This window comes from Gorilla gorilla, chromosome 6 (genome assembly GCF_029281585.2).
Source record: "Gorilla gorilla gorilla isolate KB3781 chromosome 6, NHGRI_mGorGor1-v2.1_pri, whole genome shotgun sequence".
NCBI classification, from domain to species: Eukaryota; Metazoa; Chordata; class Mammalia; order Primates; family Hominidae; genus Gorilla; species Gorilla gorilla.
The window spans coordinates 13,052,543-13,072,747 of NC_073230.2; the positions used below are offsets into that span (position 1 = coordinate 13,052,543).

General features: G+C 51.1%; 1 protein-coding gene across 2 annotated transcripts in view; it reads right to left on the minus strand.

Moving 5' to 3' along the window:
- RNF216 (ring finger protein 216) overlaps positions 1–20,205 on the minus strand; it is a 164,238-nt gene continuing 144,033 nt past the window's right edge. For both annotated transcript variants that reach the window (XM_031013013.2, XM_031013012.2), the window contains exons 16-17: positions 4,030–4,099; positions 1–3,143 (exon numbers count right to left, since the gene is read on the minus strand). In XM_031013013.2, the coding sequence (XP_030868873.1) occupies positions 2,824–3,143; positions 4,030–4,099 (390 nt within the window). In that variant the 3' untranslated portion in view covers positions 1–2,823. The remainder of the gene's footprint in view (positions 3,144–4,029; positions 4,100–20,205) is intronic.

Genomic DNA, 20,205 nt, shown 5'->3' on the forward strand with positions numbered 1-20,205 from the left:
GCAGAGCGCACAAACATTTATTTACAAAAGTCCCAGTTACATATGATACAGGCTTTTTACACACAGTAGTTGAAACGGAATTATTTTATCTATTTTCACTACCAGAAGGTAAAGAAAAAGTTTAATGAACTAATCGTTTCTTGTTTTTATACAAAGTGACAGATCATGCACATTTTTTTCAGTTTTTAAATATTTTGCTAAGTGCAAATACTAGATTCCTCTCTCCAGTTTTAAGGCAAGTAAGAGGGGGCTGTGGCTGGGGAGCCTCACGCCCTGCGGCAAGCCCTGCAGGGCAGAGAGAGGGAGCCAGCTGCCTCAGGGTTGCCTGTGGTCTGACCTGCTCTCTGGGCACTGGCACGGCCCCTTGCTGGCTGGTCAGAAGACCCCCAGTGCTTCTCTCCCCAATGCTGTCACTGGTCCAGGCAGGAGCCCGAGGTTCAGGCCCTGCCTCTGGACAGAGGGGCCTGGAGAACCAGGGTGCGTGCTCACGGCAGCCCTGTGGTCCCCCGTGCCTGGCTTGGGGAGGATCCTCAGGAATCAGGGACCCTCCAAGTAAAGAGGCAGCCGCTCCTTCCCCACCAGCCCAATGTGGCCAGAACAGCTGGAACTCCTCTCAAATGACCCACCCTTGGGGTTTGGCCTTAGGAGAAACATCACTCTGGGCTCCCCCTCCCCTGCCAGGGTTGAGGCCAGCACCTGTCTAGGGCTGTTTCTGCAGCTGCTGCCTGCTCCCTTTGTCCTGCCTGGGCCTCTTGCTGGAGCCACGTGCCTAGGGTGCAGGGCAGAGGGAGCTGAGGCTCCCAGGGCCTGAGGTCACCTCTTCAGCTGTGATGTCTACAGCCGCCCTCTGCTCCCAGAAATCCTCCCTGGGGAAGCACAGGGAGCATATTTAAGGTAATGAAGACAATCCTGTTGCTGCCACATGGAGCCCACCTTTCCAAGGCACTGTCGTTCAGGCTAGTAGCAAAGTTCAGGCAGTCCAACAGGTATGGGCGCCAGCAAGGACACAGCAGCAGGCTGCCCCCAAGCCCGGCCTCCCTGCGCACCCTTACCCTAGGTCCAGGTGACCACCTGTCTTCAAAGCCTCCATCCTGGGCAAAGGCAGAAAGAATGGGTATCTTAGATCTTTTTTTTTTTTTTTTAAGATAGTTTTGCTCTTGTTGCTCAGGCTGGAGTGCAGTGGCGCAATCTTGGCTCACTGCAACCTCCGCCTCCCAGGTTCAAGTGATTCTCCTGCCTCAGCCTCCTGAGTAGCTGGGATTATAGGCATGCGCCACCTCATCTGGCTAATCTTGTATTTTTAGTAGAGATGGGGACTCAAACTCCCGACCTCAAGTCATCCGCCCACCTCGGCCTCCCAAAGTGCTGGGATTACAAGCGGGAGCCACCGCGCCTGGCCATCTTAGATCTTAGAGCCCACTTTAGTCCTTGAAATACATCTGAGAAGCCAATGGCAGCGAATGACGGTGCCCGCCTGCCCCAGGCACCTTGGGTGGGCCAGGCCCTGCTGCAGGAGGTGGCGGGCCACTCCGGAGACTGATGCAGCCCCACCCCAATGGTTGTTGGGCTCAGCTGTGTCTGAGGTCCGTGAACTCCCAGCCTCTCAGAACCCCATGGCAACACGACAAGGACAAGGCAGGGCACGAGGAGGAGGAGAAAGTGATGCCTGTGGCCAGGAAGGCTTCAGGCCTCTCATCTGTCAATGGGCCAGAGTGATGCGTCAGGCACGGCTAGAAACCCAGGGCCGGACAGGAGGTGAGGAGGGTGAGTGGGGATATGGCAGGGCTGAGCTGATGCTCAGCTGACTCCATGAGAAGGGAAGTGGCCTTCACATGGGGGATACTGGACAGCACCCTCTACCTGCCTTCACCAACCACTGAGAACACCCGGGGCACACACGGGGCAGGGGTGGCACCCAGGGTCACCTGTCTCCCTAAGGAGGCCCACTCCTCCCCCAATAAGCCAGGGGGGGAAAGCTGCTCATCACCCAGGGTGGCAGAAACGTCTCCCTCAGCAGTTGGGGCTGCCCAGCAGGGCCACCAGGCCTCTGTCCCAGCTACCTTAAGAGGCTCTTTCAATGGGCCAACTTTAGAACCATCCAGTGTACTGCAGCGGCCTGGCCTGGGAAAGGATTTCTCAGCCTGACTTTCCAGAGACCGAGGGTGAGAAAGTTAGGCGGCAACAGAACAAAACCCCTGCTGCGAGATGGGTCTGCTACTGCCTCATCTGAGTAGGTCTAAGAGGGGAGGAGAGGTGCCCTCAACACTCACTGCAGTGGCGCATGGGTTTTGGATGGGGGGACAGCATCTTGGCCCTCACAGCTGTGGCAGTGCCTCTGCGGGCCATGGTCCCAGCCCCCCACCCTGAGCAATGCTTCCCAGGCCCGCAGGCGCAACCCCCTCTGCCCTTGGCCCAACCGTGGGCCCCTCCAGGGAGATGCTCTCGGCTGCCTTGCTACCCAGGGGTCGGCTCCGAGGAGAGGCCCAGGTGTGAGCAGCAGGGACCTGGTCTATGGCCTATGCCATGGACAAGGCAGAAGGGCTGCCGTTGGTGGCCCGGCGGATGCGAGGGGAGGGGCAGTTCACATTGCAGCTCTCTCTGAACTCCACCATTTGGGACTTCGTCTTTATTATGGATCCGTCCACTCTTCCAGGAGCAGTAGCCCTTCTAGGAAAGGGGTGGGAAGAAAACCAGCCTACCCTTCAACCTGACTTAGGATGCAATGGTACAGACACCAGCCTTGGGGGAGGGGTGGGGGAGGGTTCTCCATCCACACTCCTACCCCAAACGGGCTTTGTGCTGCTCAATGGGGATTCGGGGCCATCAGAAGCGATGCCGCGGCTGGGGGCCAAAGTGCATGGGCAGGTTGTGCTCCAGGGGCATGTGGATGGGACCGAAGTCATAGTTGACCCGCACGTTGGGCAGAGGGGGCACGTACGGGGCTGGGATAGGCCCCATGTTGAGTGGGAAGTTGTTGAACACAGGCCGCACAGGAGGCAGGGGGAAGGGTGGGTGCGCGAAGGCATAGGGTGGCATCTGTGGCTGTGGCAGGTTCTGCGGAACGGGCCTCGGGAGGGCCTCCACCCTCTGCACCTTCTCCACAGGCTTCTCCAGCGGGGGTCCAATGCGTTTGAAGGTGTTCTCTGAAAGGGATGTGGGAATTAGTGGAGAAAAACATTAAACCAACCTCAATGGAATCTAGCCTGGGACCAGGGCAGCGACCTCTGGATACGGGAGTGGCTCCACATGCTGATCAAAGCACAAAACGTGGACACCCCCCAAATGCCACTGCAAGAAACCAAGGACAAATCTGTACTTCCACCAGTGTCTTGCTCCACAGTGGCACCTTGGAAGGTGGCACGTCCACCCACCCAGCCAGACATCCTTCAGAGCCAGGGCCTTGATGGGCCACCTCAGCGACTCAGTTACTTTTTTTTTTTTTTTTTTTTTTTAATAGATGGGGTTTTGCCATGTTGCCCAGGCTGGTCTCAAACTCCTGGGCTCAACTGATCCACCTGCCTCACCCTCCCGGAGAGTGCTGGGATTGCAGATGTGAGCCACTGCACTTAGCCTCTTTTTTTTAAAGAAAAACAGATGGGGTCTTGCTATTTTGCCCAGGCTAGCCCCAACCTCCTGGGATCCAGTGATGCTCCCACCTCTGCCTCCTGAGGAGCTGGGATCGCAGATGTGTGCCAACACTCCTGGCTTCACTGCTTTTCAGCCTCAGAAGGATCAGCTGGGGCTACTTTTCTTTAGCCAGGTGTGGCTTGTTTGATTCCTGAGCTCAAACCCACCCCTTGGGACTTCCTCACCATCAAGGAGATGCCAAAACTATATTCAAGGCGTTGAAGGCCTTTCCATAGGCCTGAGATGTGGCCGCGTGGGTGAAGTCAGGTCTATAGCCACCTGAGGGACAGCACCCCCTCCTCTCCTGTGCTGGGTTGAGTGCCAGGACACTCAGGGAGGCCAGCAGAAGCCTGCATGGCCTGGCTGCTGCTCTGTCCTGGGGGCCTGGGGAGGGGCACTTGCCTCCATTCTTTCTTTTCTGTTCCTCTTCAGCCTCCTTCTGGATTTCCTCAATAAGCTTCTCATCATCTTCCTAAAACGCAAGCAATGAGAAGGATGAACCTGTAGCTTCATGCAGTGCTGAGGCCCCGTGGGACAGTGGGGAGGCCGCTTGTTGCTCGTGGCCATGGAACAAGCCTGAAGCCTGCTGCTGGCCAGTGGGGCCTGGGCTGCACACCGTTCCTTCCTATTTCCCCGAAGGCCTCCTTCCTTCATCAGCCTGATGGCGTTCCACAAGGAGGCCATCCACAAGGCTGGGCAGAGGGGTCTGAGCATGGCAGGCAGCTGCCTGGTGAGGCTGGGGGATGGAGGGCCTCCATGCACTGAGCTGCGTGCAAGTGGTGGATATGAGAAGGGTTTGGAGAGGGCTGGGTCTGAGTGGGCACAGCCTGAAAAGTTTCACATCCCAAGTCCACAAGCGCTGGGCATGGCAGCCTGTCTGCAGAGCCTGAAAAAGTCTTGCAGATGTCCTCAACTGAGATGGACAAATGTCCAGTCGGGCCCTGCTTAGCCCCCAAGGCTGGCCTTGGCTCCTGGGCCAAGCCTCGGGGAGAGGAGGAAGGTGCGACAGTGAGGATGGTCCCCCTCGGACCTTGCCGTCTCTTCTCCCAAACCCCATGCTTGGTAGGCCTGAAATAACAAACACAATTCACACTTGGGTTATCCAAGCCTCAGACAGGAACCGAAGAGGCACTGTGAGTGCAGGCAGATGTGGGAGCTGTGCTGGGAAACTCAGGGGCCACGCTGGGCAAGCCCCAGAGGTTGGGTTTTTGCCACATGCAGCTCCCACACCCCCACCTGCCAGCAGACACCATGGTGGGAGGACCGGGCTGCTCCCTCAGGACAGACCACCCGTGATGCCTGCTTCATGAGTGGCGCTGACCTTAACCCCCCTCCTCAGTGACCCACAAAACAGCTGTGCAGTTTGTGGGACTGAAAGACGATTAACTGGATTGAAAAAACCCGCCAAGTGGGTGCCCATCTTTCCTGGCTGGCTGCAGGGCCAAGGAGCTAAGGTGTGGGCCCGAGAGGGCTGAGGCTCACAAGCAGCAGAGTGGCAACACCGTGGCAAACCCCAAACACGCCAACTGCTGGCTCAGCAAGCAGGAAAGAGAGAGCTGACTATAGGAGGGCTCTGTTCCCTGAGGTCCTCCAGGAGTTGAGAGCAGCCAAGCTGGGGAGAAGGATGGGGAGGGATGGTAGTCCCTGATATCGTGAGAGGATTAGCAAGTCCCAACAATGCAAGCAGTCTAATGAAAGCACATTTATTTTCCTAGACACGGCGTCAGAGCCTAAACATCTGGCCAATTTCTTTGCTGTGGGTTGGAATATTAATAATGATCAGTTTGGATTTTTTCATGCTGATCTGATGACACCCAGAGCAGCAACTGGAAGGAAGACAATCCTTGGCCCAGCAGAAGATGGGCAGCCCCATCGAGGGCTAAGCAACGGACAGTTTGCAGGTTTACTTACTAGGTTATTAATGTCACAGCCAAGACAGAAATGAGTGATTTCCCCACACAATTGTTTGTGAACCGCAAGGATTCTGGAGTTAGGAATTTCCTTCACTAAACGTGCACTGAATGCCTACTCTGTGCTAGACACTGTTCTAAGTTTACTGATTAAACTTCAGATCAACAATGAAACAGAAAGGCAGACGGACTGAGTAAGTAATTAGATAACACATTCCCTTGGTTTGGTAGATGAAAGATTCTTAGAATAGACTCCCTGGAGACTGGTTCTATCTGCAACAGTGGATGACACTATTAAATTCTCCTACATTCTCTAGGCCTCAGATGCCAAGTGATGGGTTTAGACTAAAAGGTCTCATAAGCTTCTTTCCAACTCTGACACTTGGACATTCTTAAGATACTCAAGTCTGTTTTCAGCAGAAGCAGCCTCCTTGCTGCTGCCTGGCCACGTGTTCTGAGCAAGGCATGAAGAGAGGAGAGGTGACAAAGGTCAAGTTCCCATCATGCATTTCAAGAGTTGCAAAGTGCCCAAGCACACCACAGAATCCTATGTCTGGAAGGAATCCTGAGGGAGCTGTCTCTCTCCGGGGTTAACACATAAGAATTCTCTATCAAAACCCCGAGATGAGGTCATCTAGCCTCTTTGTGAACACTCCACAAGGGGGAACTTACTACCTTCAACATAATCACTAAGTGAGTCAACATGAAGGGCTCCAGTAACTCAAGAGGGTTGGGTGGGCAGTTTGAAGGCCTCCATGTGAATATCAAGGTAGATTCTATCAACTCTCTAGACTGGGAGCTGGCAAGCCTCTTCATTTTGGAGCCAGTGGCAGGCCTAAGAAAAAAAACTAAAAAAAAAAAAAAGAAAAAAAGAAATGAACCAAAAAACCCCAACAAATTAAGCGAAGTGATCCAGAAAACTGGTGGGAGGATCACTTGGGCCCAGGAGTTTGAGACCAGCCTGGGCAACAAAGTGAGATCCTATCTCTACAAAAAATACAAAATTTAGCCAGGCATGGTGGTGTGAGCCTGTAGTCCCAGCTACTGGGCAGTGATCGTGCTACTGCACTCCACACTCCACCCTCCACCCTGGGCGACAGAGTGAAACTTGTGTTTAAAAAAAAAAAAAAAAAAAAGGAAGAAAGAAAAAAGAAAGAAAGTTGTGCAGCAGGAGAGCCGTGGGCCTACACCTCTTAGCTAAGCGAGCTCGGCAGGTTCCTGAGTATCCCTGCGTCCAGGCAGCTCATCTGTAAATGGGCTGCTTTGTTAAGGACTGAATGAGTTCAAGTATGTAAAGGATGTAGCCCAAAGTAAATGCTCATGATTAGGACACAGGAACACTGAAAAATGACAGGTAGAGAAGTTTCATGAAGAAGTGGTGCACACTGGGAGACACCCACAGTATTTCTTTCAGGGGTCCTCACTCTGGTCCGTTATTAATCACAACCAACAGGACTGCACAACCACCACTCTGCCTCACCTCAACCTCTGCCGCATCTCCTCGATGCAGTTACACCATCAGTCCCCAAGGGACACTTATGGCCTTCGATGGCACAAGGAGGTACCTTAGGAATCATCCATTCCAACCTCTGTAGCACAGAAACTGAGGTCCCTGAGAAAGTACCTTGTTCAATGTTATGGCTAGTTGGCAGTAAACTGGGACAAACGCACACACCGGGCCACTCAATGGTCCTCCTGGAGGAAATCCACAGAAAAGATATCCTGAAGGTGTCCCTGCCCCATACACAGCACCCACACCAGTCAGGACCGTGCTGGACGCTGCAGACACAGTGAGGAGTGTGGCAGCCTTGGCCCTCCTTGTGAGGGCCTCACGTCTCTGCTATGAGCAACGTTCCAATGGGCACCTCTCTCTGAAATTCCACGTGGATAGAAGGGGCAATTTCATAGCATTAAAGACTAGACACTCGGTTCACGCCTGTAACCCCAGCACTTCGGGAGGCTGAGGCAGGCGGACCACGAGGTCAGGAGATAGAGATCATCCTGGCTAACACGGTGAAACCCTGTCTCTACTAACAATACAAAAAATTAGCTGAGCGTGGTGGTACACGCCTGTAATCCCAGCTACTCGGGAGGCTGAGGCAGGAGAATGGCTTGAACCTGGGAGGTGGAGGTTGCAGTGAGCCGAGATCGCGCCACTGCACTCCAGCCTGGCGACAGAGGGAGACTCTGTCTAAAAAAAAAAAAAGACAAGCCACTAACCCCCTTTTTTTCCTCAGACTCTCCCCTGATAAAACATGAGGGAAAAGAGAGGCTCTCTTTTGGGGAGAAGAGCTCTGGCCCCCTGTGGCACTGCTGAGGCTGAGAGCATGCAGGCCACCGCCTGATTTTTATCACTAAGCTTCCGTGATAAATCCCAGTGCTCCTGAATAAATCCTATTTCAGAACTCCCTCAGAAGGGTCTGAGGCACCTGCACAGGAGCGCGAGCCCGGGTTTCTGATACAGATCGGCGGGGTCTGGAGGACAGTGCAGATAGAACCTTCCCAGCCTGCCATTCAGAGTTCTTCCTGGAGAGGAAGAGGGAGCCTCAGAGTCCCAAGGGAATAAAAGTGTCGCATCCTCACCCTCTGAAGACAGCCACCCCAGAGCCTTTCTTCCAATCCCTCCCTCTGCTCTGATCACTCTCCTGATTGGCAAGTGGAATCAAGACCATTTGCCCTTGAGTCCTGTTTTGGGAGTCAAGCCCTTAGGAGTCTAAAGACAGTCTGGTTTGTATTTCACCCAAAATGACGGCACTCAGCTACAATGACCTACAATTTTATCATAAATCATGAGCCAACTGTCAGTTATACCTAGATATAGGTTAGGTGTTTCAGATTTCAACTGTCTCCAACTGGCTAGAGTCACAGGACACTGTGCTTAGTAACTTTAATAAAACTTAAACGTTTTTTTCTTTTTTAAAATAAAAAAATTACGCTTTAGCTAATATGTTAGACTCTAAAGGGAAGATTTCCTTCCTTTTCTTTGAGACAGTGTCTTGCTCTGCTGTCCAGGCTGGGGTGCAGTAGCACCATCATAGCTCACTGCAGCCTCCACCTCCTGGGCTCAAGAGATCCTCCTGCCCTAGCCTCCTGGTAGCTCAGACTACAGGCGCCCACCACCACATCTGACTTTTTTTTTTTTTTTGTAGAAATGGGGTTTCACCATGTTGCTCAGGCTAGTCTTGAACTCCTGGGCTCAAGCGATGCACCCAACCTTGGTCTCCCCAAAATGTTGGGATTACAGGCATGAGCCATCACACCCAGCTGGAAGATTTCTTTCTTAATTTGCGGTGGAAGTTCCTTCCACAATCAGTTTCTCTGAAGCATTTGAAATTCCTCAAGTCAAGAGTGAAGACAGGCCAGGTGCAGTTGGCTCATGCCTGTAATCCCAGCACTTTGGGAGTTCGAGGTGGGTGGATGACTTGAGGCCAGGAGTTAGAGACCAGTGTGGCTAACATGGTGAAACCCCATCTCTACTAAAAATACAAAAAATTAGCCAGGTGTGGTGGTGTGTGCCTGTAATCCCAGCTACTCTGGAAGCTGAGGCAGAATTGCTTGAAGCTGCAGGTGGAGATTACAATGAGCAGAAATGGCGCCACTGCACTCCAGCTTGGGTGACAGAGCAAGACTCTGTCTCAAAAAAAAAAAAAAAAAAAAAGTGAAGACAATTCCAGTGCTTTGGGAGGCTGAGGCAGCAGGATCGCTTGAGGCCAGGATTTTCAGACCAGCAAGGGCAACACAGTGAGAACCCAGCTCTACAAAATTTTAAAAATTAGCCAGGTGTGGCTATTGGGAGGCTATTTGGGGGGCTGAGGTGGGAGGATCACTAGAGCCCAAGGAGGTTGAGGCTGCAGTGAGCTATGATTGTGCCATTGTACTGGCACAACAGGGGAAGATCCTGTCTCAGAAAAGAAAAAAGTGAAGATAACTGAATTGTAAACTTAAAAATGGCAAATTTTATCTTATGCTTCACCACAATTAAAAAGAGGGAGGGGCCAGAAGCGGTGGCTCGCGCCTGTAATCCCAGCACTTTGGGAGGCCAAGGCGGGCGGATCACGAGGTCAGGAGTTTGAGACAGGCCTGGCCAATATGGTGAAACCTCATCTCTACTAAAAATACAAAAATTAGCTAGGCGCAGTGGCAGGCGTCTGTAATCTCAACTACTCGGGAGGCTGAGGCAGGAGAATCACTTGAACCTGGGAGGCAGAGGCTGCAGTTAGCCGAGATGGTGCCACTGCACTCCAGCCTGGGCAACAGAGCAAGACTCTGTCTCAAAAAAAAAAAAAAAAAAGAGGGAGGGAGGGTTTAGGATTGATTTTGAGGTTAAACATGAGGCCTCGTCCCTCATCAGATACTTCTTGGACTTGGGATAAGTGACAGATGGGGTATTGAGTCCTTTCTGGAGTCAAGTCCCTCAGGAAACATTCCAGGCATATGAGCATCACCATCCTGTGAAGAGGACACTTGGAAAAAGGCCACGCTGCAAATCTAGGACACACCTAGGCTGCTGGGAGAGGGGAAAAATAGAAGGAAAGAGGATGAGGAGGAGCCAGGGGCTGAGCTGGATCACAGCACAACTGTCCTGCCGTCTCGGGGCTGAGTCACAAACAGGAAACCTTGGTGGTAGAGCTGCCTGGATGGCAGGGTGAACTCATTTTAAAGCAGTGCTGGCTTCTTCAAGAGAGGCTGCTGGCGTCACGGGAAGAACTACAACTCTGGGGCTCCAGACCTGGCTTGAGTGCATATGCAGCTCTACCCCCACTACCTAACCTGGAACCCACTCCTTTCCAAAACAGGTTAGGGTGAGAAGCCAACCATCTCGTACCTTTTTTTTTTTCCTCTAGACAGGGTCTTGCTCAGCCCAGGGTGGAGTGCAATGGCGTGATTATAGCTCACTGCAGCCTTGAACTCCTGGGCTCAAGTGATCTTCTCACCTTAGGCTCCCCGAGTAGGTGGGACTACAGGTGTGTATGACCATGCCCAGCTAATTTTTAATTTTTCTTATAGAGATGGTGGTGGAGGGGGAGTTCTCACTGTGTTGTCTAGGAAGGTCTCAAACTCCTGGCCTCAAGCCATCCTCCCACCTCTGCCTCCCAAAGTGCAGGGATTACAGGTGTGAACCACCGCACCTGGTCTGATCACTCTTATAAAAGTGCCAAGCACAGTGACAACAACAGTAGTTAACATGCACTGAGAGATTACTATGCACCAGCCCCTGTCTACACACCTCACATGGACCTCAGTTTCACCACAGCTCCCTGAGTCAGGCACTATGAACTGATTGCCACGTTGCAGATGAGGAAACCCTGGCACAGTGAGGTTGTGACCCAGGCAATCTAGTCTCAAAGCCTGAGCTGTTAACCACATAAACCCCCAGGTTTCTGAATCGGAACTTCTGGCAAACCTGACTGGGGGCCTGAGAACACTGCTGTCGGGCTGGGAGCGTGTGTCAGAGGCAACTGTTCTAAGGTGTGCTTTATTCTATGAAGAGTGCAGAAACACAAGAGGGTTCCTTCTGAGAAGAGCAGAATTCTGAAACCTCCTTTCTCCCCTTACAAGACATAATAGGGCAAAACAAAACAAAACACTTCTACTCAAGGAAACAAACAGCCAAAATGCAGAGCAAGGGGCTGTGTTTTGGAAATTTTTAGGAACAATCCTCCTTTTCTCAGGCTCAGCTTACCCAGAAGTGCATGTGCCATCCCCTGAAACAGCCCACTTGTCGGCCTCTGGTCCCTGGCACTTGTCCTTTGGGATGAAAGCCAGTAGATTCCTCTTGCCCAGAGTGGGAGTGGGGAGCTTGGGAAAGCTCATAACCCTCATCTCTTGAGCCAGAAATCTAAGCTGCACATGGGGGCCCAGCACTGAGGTGAGAGGCTGTAGTGCCTCCCTGGGTCACTGGTCTCCAGTGGCCTCTGACCAGGTGCTGTTCTCAGCTCACTGGTTTTGGTCCATCTCAAAGGCAGAAGCGAATGCTTCAAGATTTCCTTGCCTGACATGTTTTCTCCTGACACTACCAAGTTACTTGAATCCCATGGGGGTCCCATGACATTTTCTCTTTCTGTCCTCTTCTTGTCACAAAAAACTCAGGGATTTGGTTCTCATCAACATAAAAAAAAATGCCATTATTTCTTTTCCTTATACATACTGATTAAAACAATCTTGGGAAATACTGAACAAAACAACACAGCTAAAATCAGCCGTAATTCCTCACCAGAGATCAATCCTGGGAACATTCTGATATCTTTTCCATTGGCTGCTTTTATATCCACACTTCACTGTCAAGCCCACTCAGATTCCATTGTAGAAGGTCACGCTCTGCCCCCACGAGGTCCTGCTGCCTTGTACGGATTGCTTAGCTCACACCCCCTTCTCCACGCCACGGGAGGCTGGCAAGGATTTCATAAGAGGACCCTGAGGCTCAGAAGATGCAGAGAGTGGTTGGACCACCAAGGTGGGCAGTGTGCTGAGGCCAGGGCAGGAGGTCTGGACTTGTAGGTTCCAAGGATGGCCGGCAGTTCTCAACTCTGCATGGCTCAGGCTGGGTTGCTGGGCTCACCCTGGACAGGGGTCTATGAGTTTCACCTGAACCTATTTGAGATCTGAGTTCCTGTTCATGTCATTTGCCCTGGCCAGTGGGGGCAGGAGGGGCTGCTGGCTGCATCTGTACTCGCTGCCACAGATCCCATGACAGACCATGGTGCATCCCCTCGAGGGCTGCAGTCTCTGTGCCTCATCCTTGGTTTCTGGCACAGGCCTTAAGAAGGACCCAGCTGGCCTGAATGAGTTCTCTCTCTGCTCTCCTTCTGGCCCCTCCTAATCCCAGTGAAAACTTTCAAACGAATCCTCAGCACAGCTCCTTTCTGATGAGCAAGGCCAGGCTGAGGTGAGAGGGAGTGGATGCTGATCAGCGACCAACGTGTCCCTGGATCAGCAAGGGCTCAAAAAAACAAGCGTAATGATGTGTCAGGCCAGGGTAGAAGTGAGCCCTCCAATCACCTGATGTCAGGGGTTCGAGACCAGCCTGGCCAACATGGCGAAACCCCATCTCTACTAAAAATACAAAAATTAGCCAGGCGTGGTGGTGGGTGCCTGTAATTCCAGCTACTTGGGAGGCTGAGGCAGCAGAATCGCTTGAACCCGGGAGGCACAGGTTGCAGTGAGCCAAGATCACGTGACTGCATTCCAGCCTGGGCGACGAGCAAAACTCCATCTCCAAAAAACAAAACGAAGCCCTCCAGTGCCCCATCGCTACTCCAGAAGGTTTACCTATGGACCACAGTGGGATCCAATGAGTACCATGACGAAGCACACGAATGGCACCACAGTGGGCAGTGCACCCCAAATGCAGTGTCAAGGACAAAGGGTCAAAGCAGAGAGTGAAACGGGAGTCTCACCCACCCAGCGGAACTGGAAGAGCACTTTCTGTTTTTTTTGAGACAGAGTCATGCTCTATCGCCCAGGCTGGAGTGCAGTGGTGCGATCTCTGCTCAATGCAACCTCCGCCTCCCGGGTTCAAGTGATTCTCCTGCCTCAGCCTCCCAAGTAGCTGGGAGTACAGGCGTCCGCCCCACGCCCAGCTAATTTTTGTAGTTTTAGTAGAGACGGGGTTTCACCATATTGGCCAGGCTGGTCTTGAACTCCTGACCTTGTGATCCGCCCACCTTGGCCTCCCGAAGTGCTGGGATTACAGGTGTGAGCCACCGCACCCAGCTGGAAGAGCTGGAAGTAAGGCCGGGTGCAGTGGCTCATGCCTGTAATCCCAGCAATTTGGGAGGCCTAGGCAGGTGGATCATTTGAGGTCAGGAGTTCGAGACCAGTCTGATCAACACGGTGAAACCCCGTCTCTACTAAAATACGAAAATTAGCTGGGCCTGGTGGCGTGCACCTATAATCCCAGCTACTCAGGAGGGTGAGGCAGGAGAATCACTTGAACCCAGTAGGTTCAGGCTGCAGTGAGCCGAGATCGCATCACTGCACTCCAGCCTGGGCGACAGAGGGAGACTCCCTCTCAAAAAAAAACAAAACAAAACAAAAAAAAAGGAAATAAGCGGATTGCATTTTAACAGGGAGGGAGATTTGTTTCCTTTCCTTGAATTCCTTTGAGCTCAGCAGGGTGCAGAAAGAACTCAGCCTGACACAGAAGACTCTGGCTTGCTGCCTGCTGCATGCAGGTAGGGTGGGTGGGAGGAAGACGCAGCAAGAGCTTGTGGGGATGGCAAGGACCCGGCCTCTCCAGAAACGTGCTGCACTTGAAGACGGCAAGTGAGGTAGAATTTACCAGAGAGGTTTTAATTAAGAAGAGAGAAACAAAACATACACAAACATCCTCCCTTAGCTTGTCCCTCCACAGCTATGCCCCACAGTTCTATCCACGCAGCAGGGTACAGACAGGAGAAAACGAAGAAAGAGAAACTATGAGTGATTAAAAAGGGGAAAAGATTCAATTTATTTTCACAAATCAGATATGAACAGTAATCAGCAGCCACAGGCTGACTGTTCCCAAAATAACCATTTGAGCGCTTGGCACAAAACTATTTTTGCCAAAGACTTTACGGTCCTTTTGAGCCTTTTTTTCCAACACTTCTGGTCCCCAGGGCTAGCTGTCCACGTGCCTGCTGGCCAGCCTCCTGTGACCATGGGGGAAGAGTGGGGTGGCTTTTCTTCTTCATTGCACTTTTCCTCCCCTTAGAAAGCTGATTGGGAATTGCAAGTCGACTGGTGCTTCCCCTCTGAGATTCTGGGGGTGGGTTGGGGCTGGGATCCAGGTCATGTGTGGCCACAGCTGTTGTTAATAAACTTGCAATGGTTTCATGAGAGGCTTCCAAAGAGCTTAAGATTTAGTTTCAAATTATTCCCAGATCAGCCACAGATCGCCTGAGCAACGGCAGACCCTTAGCCCCCACCCCTTGCTGTCCCCAGCAACAGGAAGTTGGGGGAGGGAGCAGCAGAGCTTGGAGCAGCACATGCTGCGCAGCTGTGGCTGGGAAGGGCAGGGAGGCAGACAGTGTGCTGGGGAGGAGCAGAGACTTCATGGGCTCAGGGCTGGCCCTGGCTTCTGCAGCCACCTCCTCAGGTCAGACAAGCCCAGCACCCAAATACCACTATCTGGAGCACTTCCCCCACAAGGACCTGGAGATGGGGGCAGAATGTGGCCATGTTTTGCGTCCCGTCAGGGTCAAGTGCTCACCCAGGGGCCTGGTGGGATCTGCTGAAGACATGTAGCAATAAGCACCAACAGGCCGTGTGTACTGGACTGTGCTGCCCTGCTTGGGAAAGCCCTCAGTGACATCAAAACCCTGTCTGGGACACTGTTGGGGTAGCAAAACTGCCAGGGCCCCTTTCTACTATTTGCAGCTTCATTCATCCATGGGGAAAGAGTCCGGTGAGGTTCCCCACCCCTCTGCAAGGGCTACCTGGTTCATGGGGCTCAGGGACCCTATGGGCACCTAACGACCATGTATTTGTGGCAGGAGCCAGACATTGGTTGGAAGACCTGGGCTCACATCCTGGTTTCACCAAGCTAGGGATCCTGGGCTAGTGACCTACACATCATCTCCCTCATCTGCAAAATACGAAAGCACTGCCTCCCAGTCCCATGCAGTAAAAATCACACTGCATAGCACGCTCACATGGTGTTGGCTGTGTGGCTATTAAGAGGAAGATGAAGAAACCGAGGTCAGTTTCGATGACAGATCAATGATCACACCCACCCCACTAACTTCACTTTTTTTTTTTTTTTAAACACACAATGATATTTATGACAGTGATGAGAAATAACACGCCAAAGCCAGCTGTGGAAGCTGGGTGATGGGACAATCTGGGGGCTCACTTTACTCTTTTGTAGAATAAATTTTTAAGGTTAAGGAAAAAATTCTGAAGCCAAAAATCAGTTTCCAACCTAAAAGTCTAAAATACCTTTCCTTACCAGGTTTCTGCGTTTCCTCATCAATCCTCCCTTTCACAGCCTTCCTCCCTAATTCCAACAACATCATGTCCTTTCCCCTGCCACTTAAGCCAGGGTCCCAAAGGTCCCCAGGACTTTCTGCATGCCTGATCCACCAGGAAGATGCTGCGCTGGCCTGAGGGGAGAAGGCAGGCCTGGGAACACGCAGAGGACAAATGACCCGGGTGGAAACCCAGGCTACCATTTACTGGCCACAGTCTTAAGCAAGTAAAACTAGGATGATACATCTGCCTTCGAGCACTGCTACAGAACTGAATGTATTAACATCTATAAATGTTAGGCTCAGTCCACTGCTGGTTTGGAAAAATGAGTGTCTCTTAACCAAATGTCTAGGCGATAATTGTACCAAATTAAACTGGCTGTAAAAGCCCTAGGGTTTTATTTGAACTGGACAGGTTTCAAACTCTTACATTCAAAAGACAAAGACACTGTAGAAAACAATTCTCTGTAGTTTCTCGTAGCCAAAACCCAAGACAAACACGGACTTTGTTTTGTATTGAAAGAGAACATGCTGTTTTGAGTTTTGCCATACTCTCGAATCCAGACTGCCAGGTGCCTGTTCCTCTCACAATTTGCTCCCCACCTCAGCTACCACTCCTGTGGCCACGCAAGGACCAGTCAGTATATTCACATTCAGTAAAGTTCCAGGATCACTCTTCCCCTACTGCAAAATAATGTCTGTTCACTTATGTGTCAAGAGCTGGCTTTCCACTCTGCTCCCTAATCCAGAAAACTGTGGTTTGCTGTGACTGTTTGCTTCTGGTTTTTTGCTTCCTAAAGAAGACACCTTCTTTATAAGACTCTCAGTTGAATGCTTTTGGCTTCATTTTGATAACTAACAGAGAAAGAAAGTTACTGTTCACCACTTGAGCTCTTACTGTGGAGTGGTAGTTCAGGTTCCCAAGCGATCCCTAGTCATTAAGGATGAAAACTCAACTTCCCTCCAAAACCATGACGGGACAACTCCCTCGCTGACAAATAAGAGATTCTTCCTGGCCCTGCTGGTTAATTAAGCCAGAGAACAGGCTTGTGTGACAGTGCATGCTTTGTTTCACTGAACTTCTGAATGGCTTTGTGTTCTCAGAAGCCCCAACAGATGCTGGGTTGGAATTCGATCGGTCTCCTGGTGAGAATCAAGGAAACGGGGCTGATCGCTGTTTTGATGGGAACGGGACAAACGGAACAGAATCTCCGGCTGTGGCTATCAGAGGAAATTGGAGGGATTTGTATTTGCCTGACCTTCCTTTCAAACTTTATTTTGAGCAAATCTAGAAACTTTCTCAGGTTAGAAGATGACAATCCAACAAGAAAACAAGGCAGTGCATGCTATGGCACCCAAACAAGGAAAAAGCACACGAGAAACCCACACCATCAATCCCAGGCATGGGAAGCAAAGGGAGGAGGCAGCAGAAGACACAGAACAAGGAGAAGAAAGAAAAAAGCGCTGAGAATAGGCCAGACTGTTAACACCCACCCTCACGCTAACTCCCACTCTGCCCTTTGTCTCTAGAGATGACATACTGCCTGTGGAGCTCTTCACAGCTCCAGCTGAAAAAAAAAATCTATTTTTTCAAGATCCATGAAGTTCCTAGAGATGGTTGCCTCCCACTGTGCTAGCTGCCAGGGGGCTGAGGAGGTGAGTCAGCAGAAGGGCTGTGCCTGGGAATGTCTGTCACACAGGGGCACGGCCTGCCTTGTGAGCACTTCCCACTGTGGGCTGCACCTCCCGATCACCCAGCAAAAGAAGGATGACTCGGGCTTGGCTTTCTATGTACAAAAAGCCTCCTTTTCTTCCACACATCTCCTTAGTGACAGGAGGGCAGGCTAGCTAAGGGTTTCACTGGGTCATAAGCTTTGTAATCTGAGTGATTTTTAGGGGTCCCTTATCCCAGCTTCCCACCCAGTTAGGAGCTTGTTCTGTGATAGAACATTCCTGAAATAGAGAACACCTGGTTACCACAGAGGACTCACATCTTTTCAAAACCATGAGTAGCTCTCAGGATTATACATTTCTTTCCCTTTTTTTAAGACATGGTCTCACTCTGTCACCCAGGCAGAAATGTAGTGGCGCAGTCAGGGCTCACTGCATCCCTAACGTCCCGGGCTAAAGCAATCCTCTTACTTCAGCCCTGGAAGGAGCTGGGAACACAGGTGTGCACGCACCACCACCCCTGGATAACTCTTGTATTTTTTGTAGAGATGGAGTTTTGCCATGTTTCCAAGGCTGGTCTTGAACTCCTGAGACTCAAGAGATCTGCCCGCCTTGGGCTCTTGAAGTGCTGGGATTACAGGCATGAGCCACTGCACCCGGCCAAATTACGCATTTCTTTTTCTTTAAGATCAAGTCTTGTTCTGTTGTCCCAGGTGGAGTGCAGTGGCGCGATCCTGGCTCACTGCAATCTCTGCTTCCCAGGTTCAAGTGATTCTTGTGCCTCAGCCTCCTGAGCAGCTGGGAGGCCCTCCCCGCAACAACCTGTAGTGGCTGAGCAGCAGCCCCTTGGATGGGCCCCACACCCTCTCCTTTGCCACAGTCCCCACTATGCCTTCCTGCCTCCTAGACCCAGATGTCTGGATGCTCCATCCAGACATCATTTCTGCTACCACCTGCCCCTGTGGTAACTTGGGTCTGTGACCCCAGCAATCCATACTGTTTGTTTTTGATGTGAAAATCTTCCTGTTTCTTTTCCTCCATGTTTTAAAGTGTAGATATATATAGAATTACTTTTTGTACAATTCTAATGTAAGCATATATAAAATTTGACATATCTCCTATTTTTTGGGATATTTAAATGGTGTTTCTAAATTTATACAACTTTAAACAACTCAGTGAACAGTGCTGCAGACAGAACTTTGTGAACTTGTCCAACTGTCTCCTGAGGATAACCTTTTCTAATTAAGAGGAACTCCCAGATCAAGTACACGCACTACATCTTCTGATCTGTACACAGTAACTGCCCACTATGCCCAATTACAGTGTAGCAGATGCCAACAAATCTGAAAACTACCTACCAGCAGCCAGGTGCTATTTTCATTTCCATTTATTTGATTATTAGGGGTGGCTGTTAGCCACCTCCACCAGATTGTGGCCAGGTAGAAAAGCAAGCAGTTTTTTTTTTTTGGGGGGGGGGAGACAGGGTCTTGCTCTGTCATCCAGGCTACAGTGCAGTGGCAAGAACATGGCTCACTGCAGCCTTGACCTCCCAGGCTCAAATGATCCTCCTGCCTCAGCCTCCCAAGTAGCTATGACTACAGGTGAGCACCACATCTGGCTAATTTTTGATATTTTGTAAAGATGGGGGTCTCACTATGTTGCCCAGGCTGTTCTTAAACTCCAGGATGCAAGTGATGCTCCTGCCTTGGCCTCCCAAAGCTTACAGACATAAGCCACTGCACCTGGCCAGCAAGCAGCTTTTTTCCCTACTTATAATTTTTTTAAACTTCCTCTGTCCATTTTTGAGTTGAGGTGAATAGACCATAGGGAGACTCCTCAGTATAACATCTTCCTCCACAGACATTCTGGCTGGGTCTGTGATGGCTACTCCTTCCCGTCTCACTTGCAGTTGAGGAAGAATGTCATTAAGTTCTGGCTGATGGGACTGAAGCAGAAGTGACCTGTTGCAGCTTCTGGAAGCCTAACATTCCTTAAGAGATAGGTAAGCAGGCTCTTTAGCCTCACTGCAGCCCCTTTGCTGCTTGGAATGTGGATTTATCAGCCAGAGCTCCTTTTCAGACAATGACCTCATGTGATCCTTGGCTATGATCTAGGGGTGGCAGAGTAGAATGCTGGAAGCAACTGGATCCCAGATAAGAGCTGCTAGCCCACCCGTGGGCTGTTCATCTCTGTACTTACACATAGAGGAGAAACACACTTCTGTTTTTCTTTTTTTTTGAGAACCCAAAGTGCCGGGATTACACGCATGAGCCACCACACACGGCTCCACATTTTTTTTTTTTTGAGACAGAGTCTCACATTGTCACCCAGGCTGGAGTATAGTGGCACGATCTCAGCTCACTGCAACCTCCGCCTCCTGGGTTCAAGCAATTCTGTCTCAGTCTCCTGAGTAGCTGGTATTACAGGCATGCAACACCATGCCCGGCTAATATTTATATTTTTATTAGAGACAGGTTTCACCATATTGGTCAGGCTGGTCTTGAACTCCTGACCTCAGGTGATCCACCCGCCTTGGTTTCCCAAAGTGCTAGGATTATAGGCATGGGACACCGTGCCTAGCCTTAATTTTTTTTTTTTTTGAGACGGAGTCTCGCTCTGTCGCCCAGGCTGGAGTGCAGTGGCATGATCTCAGCTCACTGCAAGCTCTGCCTCCCGGGTTCACGCCATTCTCCTGCCTCAACCTTCTGAGTAGCTGGGACTACAGGCGCCTGCCACCACGCCCGGCTAATTTTTTGTATTTTTAGTAGAGACGGGGTTTCGCCATGTTAGCCAGGATGGTCTCGATCTCCTGACCTTGTGATCCACCCGCCTCGGCCTCCCAAAGTGCTGGGATTACAGGCGTGAGCCACCGCGCCAGGCCAATTTTTTTTTTTTTTTTTTAAATGAGATGGGGGTCTCGCTATGTTAACCAGGCTTGTCTCGAACTCCTAGGCTCCAGCGATCCGCCCACCTTGGCCTTCAAAAGTGCTGGCATCACAGGCGTGAGCCACTGTGCCTGACCCTCTCCCCCAGTTTTTCATGTATCCCTA